The sequence below is a fragment of the Chelonoidis abingdonii genome, chromosome 1 (genome assembly GCF_003597395.2).
Source record: "Chelonoidis abingdonii isolate Lonesome George chromosome 1, CheloAbing_2.0, whole genome shotgun sequence".
Lineage (NCBI taxonomy): Eukaryota > Metazoa > Chordata > Testudines > Testudinidae > Chelonoidis > Chelonoidis abingdonii.
Genome location: NC_133769.1, coordinates 227,319,276 through 227,341,112, shown reverse-complemented (window position 1 = coordinate 227,341,112; position 21,837 = coordinate 227,319,276). Strand labels below are relative to the sequence as shown.

Here is a 21,837-nt window from a genome sequence, read left to right as displayed (position 1 = left end):
GTCTTGGGGGGTCCCCGGGCAAGGTTTTGGGGGGACCAGAGTGTACCAGGCACTGGAATTCCTGGTTGGTGGCAGCGCTACAGGTTCTAAGCTGGTAATTAAGCTTAGAGAAATTCATGCTGGTACTCCATCTTTTGGACGCTAAGGTTCAGGGTGGGAAATTATACCATGACACAAACAATGTCAAAGTTCAAGGAGAGTGAAGATGAAAGCTCTTTGGTATGGCTAGGATGAGGTCATTGAAGGTCTCGATGAGAGCAGTTTCAGTGAAGTGCAGGGAGTGGAAACCAGATCTGAGATGTCGTAGAATGGGATTAAAAGTGATGAATATAAAATACCTGGTGTAGATGGTGTGCTCAGTGGGTGTGAAGAAGAAGGGTAGAAAGAAGATGAGGCCATAATTTGAGGGGAGGTTAAACCAAGAGAATGGTGGCTAAAATGATTAGAGGTATGGAAAGAATCCCATAAATGATTAGAAAAACTGAGAAAGTTTTAGAGGTGCATAAGAGGAAAGATGAGGCAAAAAAATATGGAGAGAAAAAGTTAATTCTTTCTGTTATACAAGAACACGGTAATACTCAATTAAATTGAAAGGCAATAAATCTACAAATGATGAAAGTACCAATTAGCCTCTGGAACTCACTGCCACAATATGTAATTCCCACCAATATTTTAGATGGAATTTTTTAAAAAGGAATAATGAGAACGTTTACAGTTTCACTAAATAGGATAAAAATAAATGAGCTATATAAATCTTTATGCTTCAGGGCATAAACCAGCCACTTTCTGATTTCTTGCACCTTCCTCTGAAGCATTTGGGGCTGGCTATGGTCAGACACTGGATGCTAGTTTAGATGGGTCTCTGGTCCGATCTCGTGTTGCAGTACCTATGTTTGGTTCCAGATGACTCCAAAAAACTTAGTCCAAGGTAAATGTAATTACAGAGAGAAACAAAATGTGACTGACAAAAATAGAGTAATTGTACACGGTTACAAAAAGTACTTGGATGCTCTAGCATAGTGTTTAGTTATGCTACAACAGTGACACTCGTTAGATTTTTTAGTTTGGCTACACAGTGTAATATTTAGTTAGCATAGGACATTAATTGTTGGACAGTCATAGAAAGTTCAGGTGGTGGTTTTGCTCTTCATGAATAATGCTGACCTATATTTGTTTTAATAAGACCAGAAATATTAAGCGGCTATAGTTCTGACGGCATGATTTTGTTTTTGAGATCCCAGTGAATATTGTCTTAATTCCTCACCTCCATGGCCGTGAGATCACAGTTTGGGCTGGTGTGTGGGCAGAGTGCTCAGTTGCACAGGTATCTACTTGAATGTGTTATCAGTTATGTCTAAACATTAGATCACATTCTAATAACTTACTTTACTGATAGTAAATTTTGAATATCACAGCAATTTTTAAAGTGATGTTTACCAGCCAACCTTATCTATGCTGTCAGTGATGTGTAGTATACATGTAGCTGCATGCCTCAGTGAAAAGCAGGCTACATCCACACTGCAATGTGTAGCGACATGTAGCAATGAAAGGCCCTGGCAGGGGGAAGCAAATCGGAAAGGCTCCAGGAGTTCCCTGCTGCCAGAGATTTTACTATGGTGAGGAAAGGCTCTGTCAGGTGGAAGGCAGTGGGGAAAGGCTCTGGCAGTTCCCTGCTCTTTTTACCAACCTAGTGTCTCACTGCCTTCCCCCTGCCAGAGCCATTTCCTGCTGCCAAAGTCTTTCCGGCAGCTCCTTGTGGCGGGCAAAGGCTCCAGCAGTGGGGTGCTGTCAGAGCATTTCTCTGCTGCTTCCCACTGCTGGAGCCTTTTACTGCCACGGGGAACAGCTATGGCAGTGAGGATGCATTGGGACACTGTATTGCTAAAAATAGCAATGTAGACATGGGAGGTACTGCTTTCATGTGCGGGGAGTCATGTAGGGTGTATCCCCTGAGGTACTGGTGTACCTGTACTCTTCTCACCTATGCAGTGCCTCTGATCTGCACTGCTGTTTATACCTATGTGAAGGTTTGTGTGCAGTGTATGTACTTGACATGCTGCTATTAGTGCAGACATAGCCTCCGTGAGCACCACAAATCATAATTTTATTTCTGTTAGGGATTAAATCTATTTCTTTGCCTTTCAAGAAATTGTAATTTAAAATAGTAGAGCAAAGGCATTTTTAATCTGAATCATAATATTACCATAGCTAATAAAGTACTCTGTGTTTTTAAACCAAATACCTAATAAGAACTGAAGAAAAAAACATTATGGAAAACAGACAATTAATCGGTTATGTTTTCCTTCTCCTTAGTCATTCACCCTTATTGATCTCTGATTCCTCAGAATGAGTTTTACAAGCTTACTTTTTTGCTTAGCAAGCCATACTTGTTAAATAAATCTGAATAGCAACAGGAACAATAGAAATTATTTAACTGAGAAGAATGGGGTTTGAAATCTGGTGGATCAAAAAAATCACAAGTGTTGTTTACCAGTTTTAAGTATCAGAGGGGTAGCCGTGTTAGTCTGGATCTGTAAAGGCAGCAGAGAATCCTGTGGCACCTTATAGACTAACAAACGTTTTGGAGCGTGAGTTTTCGTGAGTGAATACCCACTTTTCCTTGCCCAGTCATTCTAACAGCACTTTTTCTATTCACCCACAAAAGCTCATGCTCCAAAACGTCTGTTAGTCTATAAGGTGCCACAGGATTCTCTGCTGCCTTACCAGTTTTAGTTACTATTGAAAACAACTGGAGATCTGTTGTACTGTGTAGATACATTCCTAATCAATGTATAAAGCCCTTAAATAACACTGATTAATTTGAGATATGTTGTTACATACGGAAGCCTCCAGAAAAGATTAATGTGGAAAGCTGTTCTAGATGGCGTTCTGGAAGTTGTGTTCCTGGTTGTGCAAAGTCTGGCCAGGGAACATTTTTGCTGAAATACCAGAAGTGCAAACACCTTGGAGAATAATTAATTGTTCCCATCCTAATTATGTAATGCTGTATCTGATGGGAGCATCTAGTTCATGAAATGATACTGTAAATGTTAAAAACAAAGCAAGCAGGACTGATTATAGAAAGGAGACTTTGAGCTAAAATCTACTTAGCAGTTATTTTCTACACATTTTTTTCCAATATAATGCTTTGGGATAATCATTCATTTGCCATTCAGAGGGAACAAAAGAAATTTTCCTATGGAATTTGACTTTGCAAAGATGGAGAAATATTTTGAAGCATATTCTGTAGGCTAGAGAACTATGAAATATTTAAGTTGTAATTAAAATTAAACAGCCTGAATATGAATTTTAAAACAAACTAGCTATCTTAGAACCAAGTTTAAACACTTAAACACATTTAAAAATGAACTAATAAAAGTACGAGATTTTACCACTATTGTTAGTGATCTTGTCAATACCAGAGTAATGTAAAATCTTTACTGCTCACTAGAATGCAGTAACTGGTTGATTTCATTGTAGCGCAGGATATCATGGAAAGTTCAGAAGTTATTTGTAAGACTGCAGGTCTGATCTTCAGCTTCCTGTAAGGTCATTTTGTGCAGTGACCTTTAAAATAGCCCTTAATGAACAGCTGATTTAGGGAATGTTGATGGGCACCAGAGAATGTGGAACTGGAGTGTGATACATGTTACTGATCACCAGACATCTACCAAAAAAGAGACTTGTCTTAGCCATCATAAGTTAGGGTAGCTTTGTGGCTTCTCTAACTTGTGCTGGGAGCTGTTTGCTAGTCCCCCATAAAAGGAAGATGTAAAGGTGAGAGAGAAGCTGGCACAATTGAATGGAACCCATAATCAGCAATTACAATAACTAGTAATTACTAACTAGTATTCTTAATTCTGGACATTTTTTATTTTTGCAATTGTAATGAATGACAATCATGCATATATATTTTGTATTATTTTAGACATTTTCATATTGTACTTGAAGCATACCCTTTACCTTTCAACTTTGAAGTGCAGAGTTTTCTCAACAGTCGTTTCCCTCTAGATTTTCCTGGATATTTGAAAAGAGCAGAGTATTTTTCCTTACCCAGTCATTCTAACAGCACTTTTTCTTTATCCCCGCACTCCCTCACAAACACCCCCATGTCACAAATTCAAACCTGTGTTCAGAAGAAAGTCATAAGAAAACACTAATACAATCTGTGAAGATAAGATGTACAAAGAGAAGTTCATCCAGTGTCTACTCTTTCTTTTTCCTTGGACAATATAAATGGAGCATGTCTAGAATTTGCTCCCCAAGACAGAAGATCAAATATGTTCCATGAATTTGTTTGCTACGTCAGCAAACATATCAACCACTGAAATACCTGCCAGGTGTTTATAAATTTCACTCCAATAGGGAATCAACAATTATAGCATTAAGTATGATAAAGCATCATGAATACTATTAGTAAAATTTCCTTAATCAGTAATGCAGTTTTAGAAAATAATAAAAGGTAATGTCTATTTCCTGAAAACAGGTGCTTTATATTGGTATCAGTTTTCAATGAAACTTGACATTTCTGTGATGTATCTTTTGCTGAATTGTATTGAATACTAATAACTTCCTAAATTTCCTATAATAGTATGATTAACACAAGAGTGCTGTTTGTCTACTTTTCCTACACAGTGGGAAAAAATAGTTGGTTGTCCATATGCACAGTTTCAACAATAGTGCATTGTTTTTCATCAAGTACAAACAAAATTAGTTTCTCCTGTTTCCCCTCAGTCATTAGCTCCTTTTGCATCAAACAAACTTCCAACTCCAGGGAAGGCTGGAAAAGTCAAAGAAAGCTTGGGTAAAGCTGTGAAGTAAAGGTATATTCCATGCTACTTTACAGCAACAGGCAAAGTCTTATATGGTCTTAAGTCCAAGCATGCAAAGCTGATCCTGAAAAGCAACCACTGTTAAACTCTCTGGAATGTTTGTGTAGAAAAGTATTAAGAAATCAAGAATTGTTTGCTTCAGAATTCATTAAATGTTTGTTTCTTAAATTAGCATGTTCAGCTGTGGAAAGTGCTGGCATGTCTTGCAGACTGAAGTCCTTGATCCATAGCAAAGGTACAAAATGAGCAGCAACAATGCAAATTTTCCCTTGTACCTCAGCAGTAGTTTGCAACCAGGGGGATCATAAAGTCATAGAAATGTTGGGCTGGAAGGCACCTTGTGAGATCATGAAGTCCAATCCCCTACACCGTGACAGGACCAAGTAAACCTAGACCACTGCTGACAGGTGTTTGTCCAACCTGTTTTGGACAAATGATGGGGATTCCACAACCTCCCTTGGAAGCCTATTCCAGAACTAAATTATCCTTATAGTTAGAAAAAAATTCCTTATATCTTCCTTGCTGCAGATTAAGCTTGTTACTTCTTGTGCTACATCCGGTGAACACGAAGAACAATTGATCACTACCCTCTTTATAGCAGACCTTAACATATTTGAATGACGGGTCATTGGTGGTGGGCTGGAAAGTGAGCCCACCCCATGCTCATCTGGAAGCAGTGGCTCCTGTCCTCTGGTGCTGAGCCTAGCTCCCCCTCTCCAGGAGTGGGAACCTAGAGTCATAGAGTTTAAGAGCAGAAGGGACTACAGATCAGACCCCCTGTACATCACAAGCCAGGAACACTACTGAGCACCCATACACTAAATTCAACAACCAAAATTAGAGCAATTTATCACAGCCTGTGAGAGACTAGATTATGTGTCACATGGAAGGGACCGAGGTGCACCAGTGCCCAAGACCCCCATAAAGGTAGAGAATGATTACATAAATTATACCCAGATAATTCTGGCAAGTGAGCCACACCCACACACTACAGGGGAAGATGTAACTTTGGAGGTTTTTCTGCCAATCTGACTTGGGGAAAGATTCCTTTTGGATCCCACATATGGTGATCAGTTAGACCATGAGCGCGTGTGCAGGAGCCAGCCAGCGAACCACCTGAGAGAGAGAATACTTGGTGCCAACTCAGAGGCCATCCCTGTCCAATGTCCCATCTCCAGCCATGGCCATCGCTGAAGCTTCAAATGAAGGAGATAAACATCAATCCAGAATATGTTGGGAGATGGGGAGGAATCCCTTCCTGACTCCTGTAGGTGGCCAGCTGAGATCCTGAAGCATGAGTTGAGAAGATTGTTCCATCTTCATGCCCTTTCAATCCTATTTTGTCTATTAAGAGTGCCAATAAGGGTAACCCTGTAATTTGGACAGGAACTGAGCTGTGTCCACCAACTCTCATCAGAGATCACTGCCAGCAGATGGTCACAATCTTCTGTCAAGGCTAACCTTCGCTAGCCTTGATTTGCAAAATCTATATCCTGTTACCATTTCCCAGAGTCATCCAGTCTCTGAAGTGTTTTTCAGAGTAACTGGATGTATTATTATTATTTATTTAATAATCACATATTATAGGCAGTGCTGGTAGCCTGACACTTCCCATTATAAGATTCTTTTTTCTGTTGTTTATCATTTTGCCAAACTGGGTGTCTGCTTCAGGTTAAATTATTTGGTTTTGGTTTTTGAAATGTCAGCCCAACTGGTTCAAATATTTCTGAGAATGAGGCTGGGGGAAAATATATTTTGCCCATGTGGCCATTTTTTTTCACCTTTTGAACAGTTGTCATGCCCCCATGCGTTGGAGCAGGAACTTGAAATTTGATGGGGATTTTGCCTTGTGTCAGGGATGAGTCTTTGGCTGTCTCCATGAAAATCCATCCAAATTTGGCCAAATTATAAGACTTTGAAAAATCAGTTTGCCTTTGTGCAGTACAGACAAGCTAGAACATTGTAGTTTAGTTCCCTAAAGATTCCGTCTGCCCTTAGCGTGCTTCATCTTGGGACTGCAGAGGCCTGAGCAGAACTTGCTTTGTGAATGCGGTTCCTGGCTGCTCTGGGCCATTTTGGTGACACGTCCAGGTATTGGTAGTGAGAGCAGGGAGTATCTCTCTCCTGTGCTCTCAGAGACTTTCCTGGCCAGAATACTGGCCATGGAAGCTGAGGCGTGAGGGGTAGGGAAACTGGGACTCAAGGTTGTATGTGGGGGTTGGGAGGGAGTAGATTGGAATTAGCTGGGCAAGAAGACTGGAACTGGGAGCCAGGTGTGGGGGGACTGGGGCTTACTGGTCAAGGAGACTGGGAATGAGAAAGGGAAAAAGGGGAGGATTGAAAGCTAGTGGGGAGTGGAGTCTGGAATTATCTGGGCAAGGAGAGTGAGGTTGAGAACCAGAGTTGTGGGGGGAACGGGGATGATTTGAGTGGAGCCAGAGTTTGGGGGAAGAACTAGGACTGGCTGGGCAAGGAGACTTGCAACTGGGCTGAGAAGCCTGAGGAGTGAGATTGGTACTGGCTAGTTGAGGAGAGTGGGACTGGGGTGCGGAAGAAACAAGACAGGAACAGTTGGAAGGGGAAAGGGCAGCACAGATCAGACTTGAAGGGAATGGGAAGAAATCTGTGCCCAGCAGAGGATGCTCCCCTCCAGATCCTGGAGTGGAACCCAAGATTCCTGAGTTGCGCCATTGCTTTTTGTCAGCAAATATCTGTGAAGCCCACTAACCCCTCTAGTGGTTGGTCTACATACAGGATAGCAACCTATTGCTGCTATCAGTTACTCTGTTAACTCAAGTGGCACAGGTTTGTGGTGGATAAAACCTTCTGATGACCCATGTGGGTGTCAATATGATGCCACATGTTTTTTCAGTTTGCTTTTTTTAAAACCTTTGATTTTTGTAGTGTGTGCAATTTCTATGTTAAAAGAAGCATATTAAGGTTGCAAAGTCTAGCACTCAGAAGTTAGAAAATACCAGAATTAAGGTTGCCTGTGCAACCTTAATTTGGCCCCCTTGAGATGTGCATTGTGATAGTCTTTAATTACATGATCACATACTGTTCTTTCCACACAACCTCTGCCTCATTCAGTGCATAGGATAGACCTTCTCTGGGGATGAATCAGGGCTGCGTAGTGAAGTAGACTGTAGGACCTCTGTTTCATTTATTGGAGAAGTTAGGAGGTGTGCAGTGATGAGGTAGGGGATTGCAGGAAGAAGGTAGGGTCTCATGGTTAGGACAGCTGAATACTGCCCTGAAGAACTGGATTGTATCCCTGCCTCTGCCACAGAGTTCCTGTGTGATGCTAGACGAGACACTTAAACCAAACTTCCCACAGGTGATCACTAAATGTATGTTCTTCATTTTCTGGGGGCATGTCTTGAGACCCCGGTGTTTGATTTGAACATGTGCTGAGTCCTCCCAGCTGGAACTGAAGCCAATGGGAGCTGTGCTTTCAACATATAAAGTTCTGTATAATGCTACATACTCTGAAAAATCAGGCCCTGGGTGTCTCAAGTTGGGCATCAACATTTATTGCATACTTCTCACAGTAATCTCTCTCTGTTTCAGTTTCCCCCTCAGTAAAATAGACTATAATGTTTGTGAGGCACTATACTCTAGCGATGAGCCTTTGAGGAAATTAAAAATTCTGTCTTCACAGCAGGTTTTGAATAGTGTGCAGTAAATAAGGCAGAGGCCATACGATGAACAATAAGGAGAAAAGGAAATAGCAAATAGTTGCTTGCTGAGGGTATGTCTTCACTGAAGCTGGAAGATGTAATTTCCAGCTTGATGAGACATATCTTTGCCAGCGCTAAAAATAGAAGTGTAGCTGCAGTGGCATGAGTGGCAGCTTTCTAGAGTATGCACCTAATGTCTCTGGCAGGTATGTACTCAGGGCGGCTTGTTCTGCTGCAGTTATACTGCGATTCTTAATACGCTATCTCGAACAGAGCTAGTGCAGGTGTCAAGGCTGATTCCCCACTCTGGCACTTTGAGTGCAGAAGGTGGGAGCCCGCAAGGATTCTAAAAATTAATGCTGGCCACTCCAGGCTTGTATTAAACTCCCAAGGTTACAGCTTTTCTTTGACTTTGGATGGGTAGATGCCACCACCCAAGTGCAAAAATCCCTTGAGAACCCAGGAAGGCACACTTGAAAATTCCTTCTTGTAGGATACCTTCAAGCCCTTACCCCCCCCCGGGGAAGAGCTGAGAAAGAAAACAAAGGAAAGCAGCTGTTGCCACCAGCTAATTAAACAACATACGCACAAACCTCTTAGGGACACAAAAATCCAATCCTGTTCTTAAGAAAGGTAAATTTTATTAAATACAAAAAGAAAGAAAATACATCTGGAACTTAAGCTTTTTGCTAGGTTTATTAAAAAAAAACAGTTACAAAGATTAAGCATCAAGATAGCTTCTTGAGGTCCAGCTTAAAGGTTACAAGCAAAACAAAAGCACCCAGGGTTAGTAGAGAGGAGTCCACAAGCCATAAAGAAATAAAAAAGAGAAACCTAATCACGTCTTCCTAGATACTTCCTGATCTACTTACATATTTGGGGTTTCAAATGAGTAGGTTTTAGATATGATTTGATGATTTTCATATCTGGCCCAAGCTCTTTCTTACAGCATAGTTCTGGCCCTGTCTCTGCTGTCTGGGAGAACACAGAAAGACAAAGAGGAATTTTCCCTCCAATTTTAAAAAGTTCTAGCCTTCCCATTGGCTCTTTTGGTCAGGTGCCCACGCCTTCCTTTTACCTATGGATTTTTTAACCCCTTACGGATAAAGGAAGTAAAGAACAGCTACTAACAGGAATTTTATAGCTAAATGGCTGGTGGGGTGTCCATAAAAGGAAGCCCCCCCTCCCCCTTCATTTATCACAGGAGGTGTCCTCCTCTAGCTGGAATTTATACCTCTAGCAGCATTCACCGTTAAAACCAGTATCATAATACGTATGATTCATCAGGCGGATGAATTAAGGTAGCAGAAAGGGAGGAGCCAGTCAGATATTGAAGACAGCACAGTAGCTGCATTAAGCATTTCAAGCAGGGACTGAGGGACAGTGATGATATCATCAGAATGTTCTCTGCAGTTTACACCCTGAGCTTTCCGTCCCCTTGCTGACCGCCTCTTTGCTCCAACTGTGCCTGCTGTATCCTTCATGGCTTCCTGCTCCCTCCCGATCGGGAAGGTATTTTCCCCCAGGTCAGATTGGCTGAGACCTGGAGAGTTTTTTGCCTCCCTGTGCAGCATGAGGCATGGGTCCCTTTCAGGTTTCAACTAGTGTAAATTGTGAATTCTCTGTAACTTGAACTATTTAAACCATGATTTGAGGACTTCATTAACTCAGCTAGCAGTTGGGGGGAGGGATAGCTCAGTGGTTTGAGCATTGGCCTGCTAAACCCAGGGTTCTGAATTCAGTCCTTGAGGGGGCCACTTGGGAATTGGTCCTGCTTTGAGCAGGGGGCTGGACTAGATGATCTCCTGAGGTCTCTTCCAACCCCAATAATCTATGAGTCTATTTCAGGAGTGGGTGGGTGAGGTTCTATGGCCTGCAATGTGCATGAAGTCAGACTAAATGATCACAATGGTCCTTTCTGACCTTAAAGTCTGTGAGCCTTTCTATTTAGCTAATACCCTCCTTATATAACCCCCCAACAAATTTTTTTTTTAGTAACAAACCAAAAAAAACATGGCATTTAAGTGATGTTATTGTATTGTTCTTCTTGCTTATAAGTTCTACCCATATCCTTTTCCCTATTTAGATTGTAAACTCTTTGGGGAAGGCACTGCCTCTTAATTCTCTGTTTGTACAGTGCCTAGGACAATGGAGATCTGTTCTGTTGCCCCTAGGTATTACCATAATAAACATGATAAAGATAATTGTTTAAAAACCCAACAGAAAAATGTAGTAAGTTGTGAACGGTAGCTAGACAGGTAGTATGTTTCGGCCTAGAAAGAAGTATTTGTAATTAGGAATGACTAAATTGTGTATAATCAACTGGCCCTGTAACGGTTGGGTAGGGTACACCATTAAAAGTTTATATGTGTATGTATTTTCAGTATACATTTACAAGAGGCATCAGAGATTTTCTAAGAACATCAAAAAAAAAATTGACCAGTAAGGCAGGATCAGGCAGAATTTTTTAAATTTATTTTCATTCTGAAGATCTTTAGGATATGGTTGGCCAAGAATATTATTCATTCTCATTTTGCCCTCTAGTATTAAAGTAACGATTTCTCATGTATGCAATTCAGTGTAAAAACTGACAAACTAAAACACTTCGTGTCATCAGTCTGATGAGTGCTGTACAAACATACATGAAAACAAAAGAGCAAGTAAATACAACATATACTTTTCAATTTATCATTCAGTAATTCATACCCTCCAGCAACAAAATAGATTGGAGAAGGTTCAGTTGTTTGTTTTTATGAAGTTTGTTTATTGGACCAAGTTATTTTTTAATTACTAAGTAGACAACATTATAATTGTATCTCATTATCTAAAGTAACTATTTCTCGGGGGATCCTCTTTAAGGATTCAGTGGTTATAACACCATCTTATTGACCCTCTTCAGTCTATTAATGCTTGATGCCTTTTATTTTTTTTCATAATGTCATATTAAGTAGAGCTAATCAGAAAATGAGGCAAATGATTCACAGAAATTTTTCATTTCCATTTTAGTGTGGCTTTTTATTTTCTGCCAGTATTTCTAACTGGCTCTCATATTAACACACACTGATGTTTCAACAGATCTTTAAAAGGCTGCCTTCTTAAGGTTCTGAAAATGTATTTCATCAGTGCCATTAGTAGTTTCACTGAGCAAAAAGTAGTCTTTTGGGTGGAGTCATTGATCTTAAAAACTAAAGCTCTTTATGAGACACTGAGCCACCAGGATGTCCAAGGAAAGTAATTTGTAGGTATTTGAAGGCTCAAGTGAACAGCAGTATTTCAGTTCACATTTGGAAGTTTATATTTGCAGCCGTAAGGGCTAAAAACTTAAACTGCATAAATCTTGAATATACTTCAATTTAATCTCTCAATTTTTGGTTTCATTATTCTAATCTAATATTAATATAACCCTCTGTCCAGTGTTTCAGTTCTTTTGCCTATGAAATAGCTTATATAGGTTTTGATACAACATTCTTTTATTAGTTTTAATGTTCATATGTTCCTGGACTTGGTGAATTTTTTTTACATACATAATTGTCTTTCCTTCAGTTCTTCTTATGAAGTCCCTAATTTTTCAGGAATTTTGAAAAGGTTAACATTCCAACTGTAGAATATACATATCAAATGGTTACTTTCCTTACACCATGCTGTGCTTGCTTTCAGTAAAAGAGGGATGAATTTTACTCCCGGCAACTCTTACAGAGAGCAAAATTATCCCACAACAAGGAATGAACAAAACCAAAATAGGTGTGTTCTGCTGCCAAAGTTGCCTTCATGCCATCTAATAATTGGCAACAAATGGATTAATCATATCTTTTTTCTTTCTGAGAAGCATAGTAGCCTTAGACGGAGCAGGTAACCATCCCATCGGACTCAGTGTATACCTGATGCAAATAACTTTCTTCTTCAATGCTTGCTGAGTGTAATGATTAGTTAGTCAAGGGTAGTTGGTTGTTCCTTTGCTGCATCTCTTGGCAGTGTTAGTGAGGAAAATAGCGTTTACCAGAAATACAAGACAACTGAAATTTGTAGGATGAATAGACCAGATATGTACTCAGAGGTTACATGTTACCAAAATGTCCTGGACTTGCTATTTTGCAAAATATAGAATGGTGATATGGTCCCTTTCCCAAAGAGTTGACTGTGTAACTTGGGCAAAAATGAAAAGGTGACTATTCAAGGTGGAGGGAGTGTGTGAGGACGTGTTCGATGAGAAGACCAAAGAGAGAGGCTTATTGTGTGTGGGGGGGAGGGGAAATAGCTCTTTAGGAGGGGAGAAAGGGACTTAATGAATGAGAAGTGGGTGGCTGTTCCAGAGGCAAGAGACAGCATAAAAGAGTGTGCAAAGCTGAGTGTGAAATGAGATGAAAAGAGCAATAAGGAGAAAGGACTGGGAAGAATTTATAGAACCAGAAGGATGAGGAAGAGGTTTCAATTTGAGGAGGTAAAAGAGATTTCTGGATGATCATTCTTCCTTACATTAAGCTATGACTTCATCTTAGAAACAGATATATTAAAACCCCTTTTATTGTGAACTAAAATACCGTAGACTCTGTCCTCTGATTTGAGATAAGATTCTGGTTGAAAACTTCCATACACTGAACAGGAGATGCCACCTAGAATAATGCTAAGTGAATTGTATAGCAAAGGCTTATTCTGTATTATTATTAGTTAGCATGTTATTTTACAGTGTCTCAGGGTGACAGTTGTCCTTTAAGAGGGAGCTGGGTCAGTGCACTCATCAGCACACTCCAATTTGACCAGTTAATTGGGTAGAAGAGACCCAGGAGTCTGGGCTTCATGGGAGCAGGAGATTGAGTAGGAGATGAGAGCAGCTAGGTACTTTATGGTTTGTGGCAGAAGGCTGAAGGCAGGCGAGTAGTGAGAGGGATTTGCTGGCTGGTGTGTCCAAGCCAGAGAGCCGGATCCAATGGCCAGAGAGTACTGAAAGTGGGGAGCAAGCAGAAAGCTTACAGCTGACATCTCCGGGGCCAGAGAGCTGGACCTAGAGGAACAGTGAGAGAGGTAGGGAGATTGGAATGCTCCCATCAGAAAGGCTGTGGGGATTCCCACGGGGAAGAGCAAGATTGCAGTCCAGCTGGAGTGAATATCAGAGCCAGAAGGACAGAAGACCAACAGAGAGTCCAGGCAGGGCTGAAGGTGCTTGTACCTGGAACATTGAAGGATGAAATGTTGGATGATCTTGATGACTATTTGCATTGGGGGCAGGAGCAGCACCAGCGTTTCTGGTGCCCTAGGCAGAATTCGGAGGGCAGCATTTTGTGCGCTCCCTAGGGGGCGCGTGGGAGCTTCCGGTTCCACTCCCATCGCGCCGCCGAAGAAGGACCCTCCGCCGAAATGCTGCAGGTGACAGTGGCAGTCATTGAGCTGCTCAATTGCCTACCACTTCTTTCCACTGCATGTCGGCAGAAGGTCCTTCTTCAGCGGCGAGATGGGAGTGGAACCGGAAGCTCCCGTGCACCCTGTGGGGAGCGCACAAAATGCTACCTCCCGAGTCCTGGTGCCCTAGGCGACCGCCTAGGGTCACCTAATGGAAGCACCGTCCCTGATTGGGGGTAATAAATGGATTTTACATTGAGGCTTTTGTTATAGATCATCTTGCATGATATTTTAATAATAAACCAGCCCCAAGGTGAGGTGGAATTGAGAGAGGAGAGTTTGCATAATGGTATTGGGTTTTCTGAGAGAGGAAATTGAGGCAGGGTGCTGAAGAGCTACCTCCGGCCATGAGGGGTGGCTCAGAAGGTGGCTGATCCTGTTACATACAGACATTTAGGATTTTAAAAAAAAGTGCTTAAGTCCCATTTTAAAAAATGCTCAAGTCACTAGGGCTACATCTGTACTACACACCACTGGTAGTGGCATGTAATGTTCATGTAGCTTCATGCTGCAATTAAAAACATGCTTTGACTATATTGCAGTGGTGTAGCTACACATGTCAGGGAAAGGCTCTGACAGAGGGGAAGCAGCAGGGACAGCCTCAGCAGTTCCCTTCTACCAGAGCCTTTCACTGTGGTGGAGAAAGGGGTCCAACAGCAGGGAGCTGTCAGAGCCTTTCACTTGTATCAGGGGAATGGATTTGGCAGTGGGGAGCATCTCCCAGCTGCCTTCCCCCTGCCAGAGCCTTTTCAAGCTGCCTCCCTCCTGCCGGAGCCTTTCCCTGTAGAGGGGAGATGCTCCAGCAGTGATGAGCTGGTGTAGCTGTTTCCCCCTGCCAGAGTCTTTCCCTGCTGGGAGAGCCTCTCCTGTGAAGGGGGAAGACTCCAGCAGTGGGGAGGCAGGTGGGATGGTAGACGGCTTTAAAAAATAAAATCTGTGTAAACAGGGAGGCACTGCTTGGATGAGTAGAGAGTGTGATGGATATGTACTTACATACATACCCCCATCCTTAACGTGTAAGCTGTGCCTCACCAGCTTCACTTTATACCTATGCTAGGGGGCTATGTGGCGTGTACACTATACCCTGCTGAAACAAGCGTGCAGTGTAGACATACCCTAAGGGTGCAATTGCAGGTTGGGTAGGCACACCCATGCTAGCTTTCATTTAACTAGCACAGCTAAAAATAGCAGTGAAGAGGCCGCAGCATGGGCTTCAGCGTAGGCTAGCAATGCGAGTTCTTACCCAGGGGGACAAAGCAGGCTTCTACAGCCCGTGCTGAAGCCATTGCTGCCATGTTTTCACAATTGTTTTTAGATGTGCTAACTAGACCTAAAGGAAGGGCATGAGTACTCCTGCCTGTGTTGCAGTCACAATTTTGATTGCGCTATAGATATATCTTAGGCTACTAAATCCCACTGAAAGTCAATGGGACTTAGGTTCCTAAGTCACTAAGATGCTTCTGAAAATTTTACCACTAGTTACTACAGTGTTAGGAACTCAGGATTTGCTCTATAGGATGTGCTCATATACTCTGAATGTCAGCATAAAAGCTAGTTCTGCAGAAAAATCTTTTAGAAAATCATTTTTAAAATGTCCTAAGAATTCTTTTTTATTTTTACACACTCGTTTAAAAATAAAAATGCTGCTCTTCCTACCTGAAACACATTTCACAGCTTGCTTAAGTTGTGAGTTATGACAGAAGGCTTCAAAGGCTTGATGAATTGCTTTTTCCACTCTGAGGTATCTCATTTTGTTTTGCTTGACTGGAATGTTTAGCCAGAGATGCAATACAAGGTCAATTCTTAAACCTTGCTCAATATCAAAACTTTCAATGGAAATCGATCAGAAAGAACTGCAAACAACCAAAACCTCTTGAGGGTAAAAAAGGAACATTACAACAAGACATGAGTTCTCCCTGTCTGTGAGTAAAAACAAATGACAGTTTCAGTATAACACAGAGGAGGAAGACCTTCTCTGAATCCTTTCACTGAGGAGACATCTTGAGGAACGAGGTGTTCTCATTTAAAAAAAAAAAAAAAGGAAATGGAATCACCAGAAACATATGTAACTTTAAATTTCTGTGTGGCGTAGTGTTGTGACATGACATACCGTTTGAAATAAATGTTGTAAGCAAGACACTCCAAAGTGTTGACCTTGAAATATCTGGAGCAATGGAACAACTGGACAAAGCAAAGTCATACTAGAAGTCTTACTGGTCAGGTGAGGGATTTCAAAACATTCTGAAGAGTGAAGTTGGCAGAGGAACTTCACACTGAAGCTATTTTCCCACCCATTCAAGAATACAAGAGTTGAAAAAATAGGTATTGCCATACTAACTATAAAAAGAGTAATCAATTAAGGTGGACTATTAGCGGGAGGAAAAAAAAAACTTTTGTAGTGATAATCAGGATGGCTTGTTTCCAACAGGACAAGAAGGGGTGAGTAACAGTAGGGGAAAAAATAGAACGGGGAAATAGGTTTTACTTTGTGTACTGACCCATCCACTCCCAGTCTTTATTCAAGCCTAATTTAATCGTGTCCAGTTTATAAAATTAATTTTAATTCTGCAGTGTCTTATTAGAGTTTGGTTCTGAAGTTTTTTTTGTTGGAGTGTTGCGACTTTGAGGTCTGTAATTGAGTGACCAGGGAGGTTGAAGTGTTCTCCAACTGGTTTTTGAATGTTATAATTCTTGATTTCTGTTTTGTGTACATTTGTTCTTTTGTGTAGAGACTGTCCGGTTTGGCCAGTGTAGACACCTTCTTATCAACTGTTTGAAATGGGCCATCCTGATTATCGCTACAAACATTTTTTTTCCTCCTGCTGATAATAGCCCAACTTAATTGATCACTCTTGTTATAGTTAGTATGGCAACACCCATTTTTTCATGTCCTTTGTGTATATATACCTTCGTATTGTATTTTCCACTGCATGCTTCCGATGAAGTGGGTTTTAGCCCACGAAAATTTATGCTCAAATAAATGTTTTAGTCTTTAAGGTGCCATAAGTAGTCCTCTTTCTTTTTGCTGATACAGACTAACATGGCTACCACTCTGAAACCAAAGACATTTTGATTACGAGGCACAGGATAATCTCATAAGAGACCCCAAAGTTGAATTCTTTAACCAGGTGCTGGTTTGTGCAATACAGTCAGCTGAAGAACATTTCATGCAGCTCAAGGAACACAGCAGTATATTTGAGATGTTGTATGATATTCCAAAACTCCTTACTATACCTGAAGAAGACCTGCACTAGCAATGCGGGCACTAGAGAGAGTGTTGACACATGTTGACACGTGATATTAATACGAGTGATTTAGGCTATGAACTGAAAGCCCTTTCAAGATACATTTCAGCAGGATCAACTCCAAAGACTGTTCTGGAATATATGTGCACAAATAAGAAAACCACCCCTCTTTCCAAATGCTTTTGTTGCTCTGGACATACTTCTAACACTTCCTGTAATGGTTGCCAGTGGAGAACGCAGCTTCTCCAAACTGAAGTTAATAAAAGCACATCTACCCTTCACAATGACACAAGAGAGGCTGGTCGGCTATGCAGCCATCTCAATAGAGCAGGGATCGGCAACCTCTGGCACGCGGCTCTCCAGGGTAAGCACCATGGTGGGCTGGGCCAGTTTGTTTACCTGCAACGTCGGCCTGTTTGGCCTATCGCAGCTCCCACTGGCCGCGGTTCGCCATCCCAGGCCAATGGGGGTGGTAGGAAGCCGTGGCCAGCACATCCCTCGGCCTGCACCGCTTCCTGCAGCCCCCATTGGCCTAGGACAGCGAACTGTGGCCAGTGGGAGCCACGGTCGGCTGAACTTGCTGACGTGGCAGGTAAACAAACTGGCCCAGCCCACCAGGGTGCTTACTCTGTTGAGCCGCGTGCCAGAGGTTGCTGACCCCTGCGATAGAGCATGAGTTGGCTCAGACTGTGGACCTACAACAGGAAGTAGTTCAAATCTTTGCAACCAAGAAGGCACAGAAAGCACCACTTTGATTATTATAACAGATGAAAATACCAGTGTTTACTATGCAGACAAGAAAAGTTACATTTGCTGTTCAGGCATTTGAAAGTTAAGTGTTACTTAAAATTTTTGAACAAAGCATTTTAAGTTGTTAGTTCTCCTTTGTTGGGGTAGATAGCAAAGCAGAACCATGAGAGGAGTAGAACAGAAAGAAGACAGAATTGAGACCTTTCAAAGTTTTGGCCCAAGTGAGGGGGATAGGGGCGTCATTTGAGCTCCCACCTCAGGTGCCAAAATGTTGTGGGCCGGCCCTGTGGGTGAGCATGTTCTATGTTTTGTAAATGCATATTTTAAATGAGACATGCCACTTCTATGGTTTTTTCTCCTGTGCATCTCCTATGTTGCACGGTATTTGTATGATTTGGTGTTTAAAACCCTGTGGAAAATATTTGTTGTAAGCATAGTTTGTGTGTACATTATTTAAAATGCTTTGTTGGTCCAGTCTAGCAAACATTGACACATACAAGTTAATTGACTCAATTCTTGTGTGTTTATAGGATCAGGTCCTAAAATTGTATTTCTTTTCTATAAGTCCACTACCAGTGATTTGATACTGATTTGCAATTATTTTGGAAATATAGCATCAGTTAAACTCTGGAAGAAATACTAGTTTCATTTTCAACTGCTAATTTTCTTGCTCCTGCTGTGCAAATTATCACAAATCAGGGTGGAAATGGTTTCCCTACCTACTCTTGTTATAAAGAGACTGAAACATTAAAGTTCAATAAAATATGCCATCAATATGCGAAACCAAGGTCCCTGCTGCCTACAAGTGATAAAAATAGGGAAAACTCAGGGGTTAGGATTTAGGATCCTGCCATATTATCACATTTGCTGTTATACTGTTTTGTTTGTTCACCTTTTACATCAGGTGATTGCTTTGTGGTTTGAAATTACAACTGTGAATTTGACAAGGAAGGTTAGTTTGATGCATATCATTTATACAGGTTTCTACAGGTACCTCTATAGATTCACGAAGAGAAGTTAACATTTATGTGGATTCATTTTGATTATAATGCACTAATTGCTACTTGAAAGAGTGACTGATATTGTGAGCAAGTGAGGCATTTCACTTATTTGAGCAGTCTGATTAGCTTTAGTCCTTTTGAATATGAGGACAATTACACTGGTTCTTGATTAGTTCTTCAGTTACCACAGTGCTGTGACCAAAAGAATGTTGTCATCATTCAGTGTGCGAACAGTACACTCTCATAGGAAATCTGAGCTGTGAAACCCAAACTTCTGGCCACCAATAAGGCATTCCAGGCAAAGCTTTGAAGCTTTCCAAAATTACGAGCTCCAAGAATATAAAAGAAGCACACAAAAAAAATTACCACTACTTACTATCCTCAGGCAAGAGAAAATCATGGAGGGGGAAAGGTATAAAATACCTACACTATAACTGTAGGGCTTTAGAAACCTCCATTATTTTTTATTTATTTTAGTTTTGCAGAAAAGAAACAGTCAGGGGTAGCAGGTCTAAGATATAGCCCCATTATGAACATGCTTATCTGTTGTAGGCTTCAACTTCTTGACTCCAAGGTGTACATTTTTAACGGTGAGAGTAATTAATTATTGGAACCATTTACCAAAGGTTGTGGTGGATTGTCTGTCACTGACCATTGTATGGCCTCTGTTATACAGGAAGTCAGACAGATAATCACAGTGGTCCCTTTTTGCCATGGATTGTATCAATAAATACTTTTGGAATTGCTACATTTTATATAAATTCACTTTTGGGGAAATTTTTGTAAGAAATACAAAACAGCCTTCAGCATTAATGTAAGTTGTCCATGATTGTTAATGACTTGATTTTCGTGTGTCTGAGCACCTGCAACCTCTGCTGAAGTCAGTCGGTACTCACCACCTTTAAGAACAGGTGAGAAGACTATATTCCATGCAAATACTGTGCATCTGAACATTAAGACACTGGTGCAGTGGGTTTAATCATAGGGAGTGGGGAGAGAATGTACACTTAATTTTTTTTTCTCCTGATGAGGCAAAAGTATTTGAGTTCGTGTTTTCTCTTCTGATGTTGTGAGGGTTTTGTCCCGCTACAAAGACTGGGTCCTGCTAATTGAAGTTATATTGCTAATTGAAGTTTTGTCTGTGAGGGTGAAATTAAATTTTGTCCACCAAATTTTGTGTTTGATAAGCTAAATATAATTGTGCAGACCAAGAGATTTATTCATTATAGGCCATAGTAGTGACTCAAGGATATGAAGTAATTACATGTATCTTCTCTGCTGAAACTTTTAAATACTTCATTCCAAATATGTTTCCTCTCCCCAATTTTATTTTAATTCTTTCTGGTAGAAATCCCTGATCCTGAACTTGAATTTACTAGCACGGAATCAATTGACTTCAGCAGAATTCCACAAAAATGCAGTGTCCGTTGATGCGGGATCAAGGCTTAACTCTGATGATCTTTGACTTCAAAAAACAAAACAAAAACCCACACAAATATCATTGTATAGTAAAAATTAAAATATTTTGGGGGGACTAATACAATTAATTTCATAGTAGTAGAAAACTTCAAATACTTTAAATACACAAAGTTCCCATTTTGTATTTTTATATGACTGTAAAATGAGGATGACTGATCCTAGCTTCCTAGACAATCTGAATTTGCTTTTCGAAGAATGAACTATAATTGACTGTGAGTGGTCTGTAGTAGTCTTTCATCTGTATTTGCCTTATACCAGATAACATTATGGGAAGAAAGACTCAAGAATGTAGTTTAGTTGTATAAGTTAAGAATGCTAGTTCTTTTAAATGTTTTTTATTGGGAAGAAAACTGTTCAAATAATCATGGTATATTTACTGTAGTTTTCCTTTTATTTTTCTTCTAGTGTAAAACTCTCTCTGGCGTCTGTGACCATATTATCTCTCTCTCATCTGATCCTCTCGTTTCGCAGTCTGCTCACCTTGAAGTGATCCAGCTAACAAACATAAAACCAAGTGAAGGGCTGGTAAGAAGTACGCAGTTAATCAAAACAGTTGTCCAAGATGAGAGAGTTAATTCTGTAAATAAGATCTATACTGGGAGGTAGGGGCAAGGCCACTTCTTTATTTAAAAATGTTTATTTAGTTTGATTTTTCACACAGATGGTCTAATGTTATGGGTCTTTCACATGAATAACTGTTGTTTCAAAATGTAGTGAATAGAAAGAAATGGAAAGTAATTCTCATCAGTTTACATCAATATTTTAGACTATTCTAGGATCTTGAAATCTGGGGGAGATTTAAATTAATACCTAAACCCTGGCCATGAAGTTTGGGTAAGATTATGCACAAAACTGTCAATTCTGGAATTTGCTTCATAATGTCGCCCGCTTAGAAATAAAACACTTTTGTAACTTATTCAAGGATTCTACAGCTATTCCCAGGGGAAAAGTAGATTCTTAAATTGAATTGCAAGAAGTCTACATGCTTAATCAGATGGCTGTAGAAGACCAACATAGCAATCCGTTGAGTGTCGCTCATGAGTTGACCACTGTTGCTTGGATTACGCATGCAGATAGCAACCATTGCATAAAAGAAACAACACTGACTACAATTGTAGAAATGACATTTGACATTATGAATAACAATGCCATCTATCTACCTCTGGGACACCGGAAGATGTTCGGAATTCAATTAATAATTTTCTTGAGAAATTGCTTTTACACCCTCTTTTGCTGCCTACACACATCCATAGTCTATTTTCTTGTGTAGTATCTATGCTGCTGCTGTGCTCTCATTCCATGAGTTATTTATTGGGTTAGTGATTTTTATTTTTTATTTAATTATAATCTTTTGGCAACTTTTGTTATGCCCAGGTACCTAGAAATCATAATTCAGAAAAACATCAACTGAAATTAAGGAATTTTAGTTTTAATTGGTAAATATTACCCCATCCTT

General features: G+C 40.6%; 1 protein-coding gene across 4 annotated transcripts in view; it reads left to right on the top strand.

Moving 5' to 3' along the window:
- CNKSR2 (connector enhancer of kinase suppressor of Ras 2) overlaps nt 1-21,837 on the top strand; it is a 401,265-nt gene that overhangs the window by 161,374 nt on the left and 218,054 nt on the right. For all 4 annotated transcript variants that reach the window (XM_075059991.1, XM_075059987.1, XM_075059986.1 and 1 more), the window contains exon 6: nt 20,787-20,906. In XM_075059991.1, the coding sequence (XP_074916092.1) occupies nt 20,787-20,906 (120 nt within the window). The remainder of the gene's footprint in view (nt 1-20,786; nt 20,907-21,837) is intronic.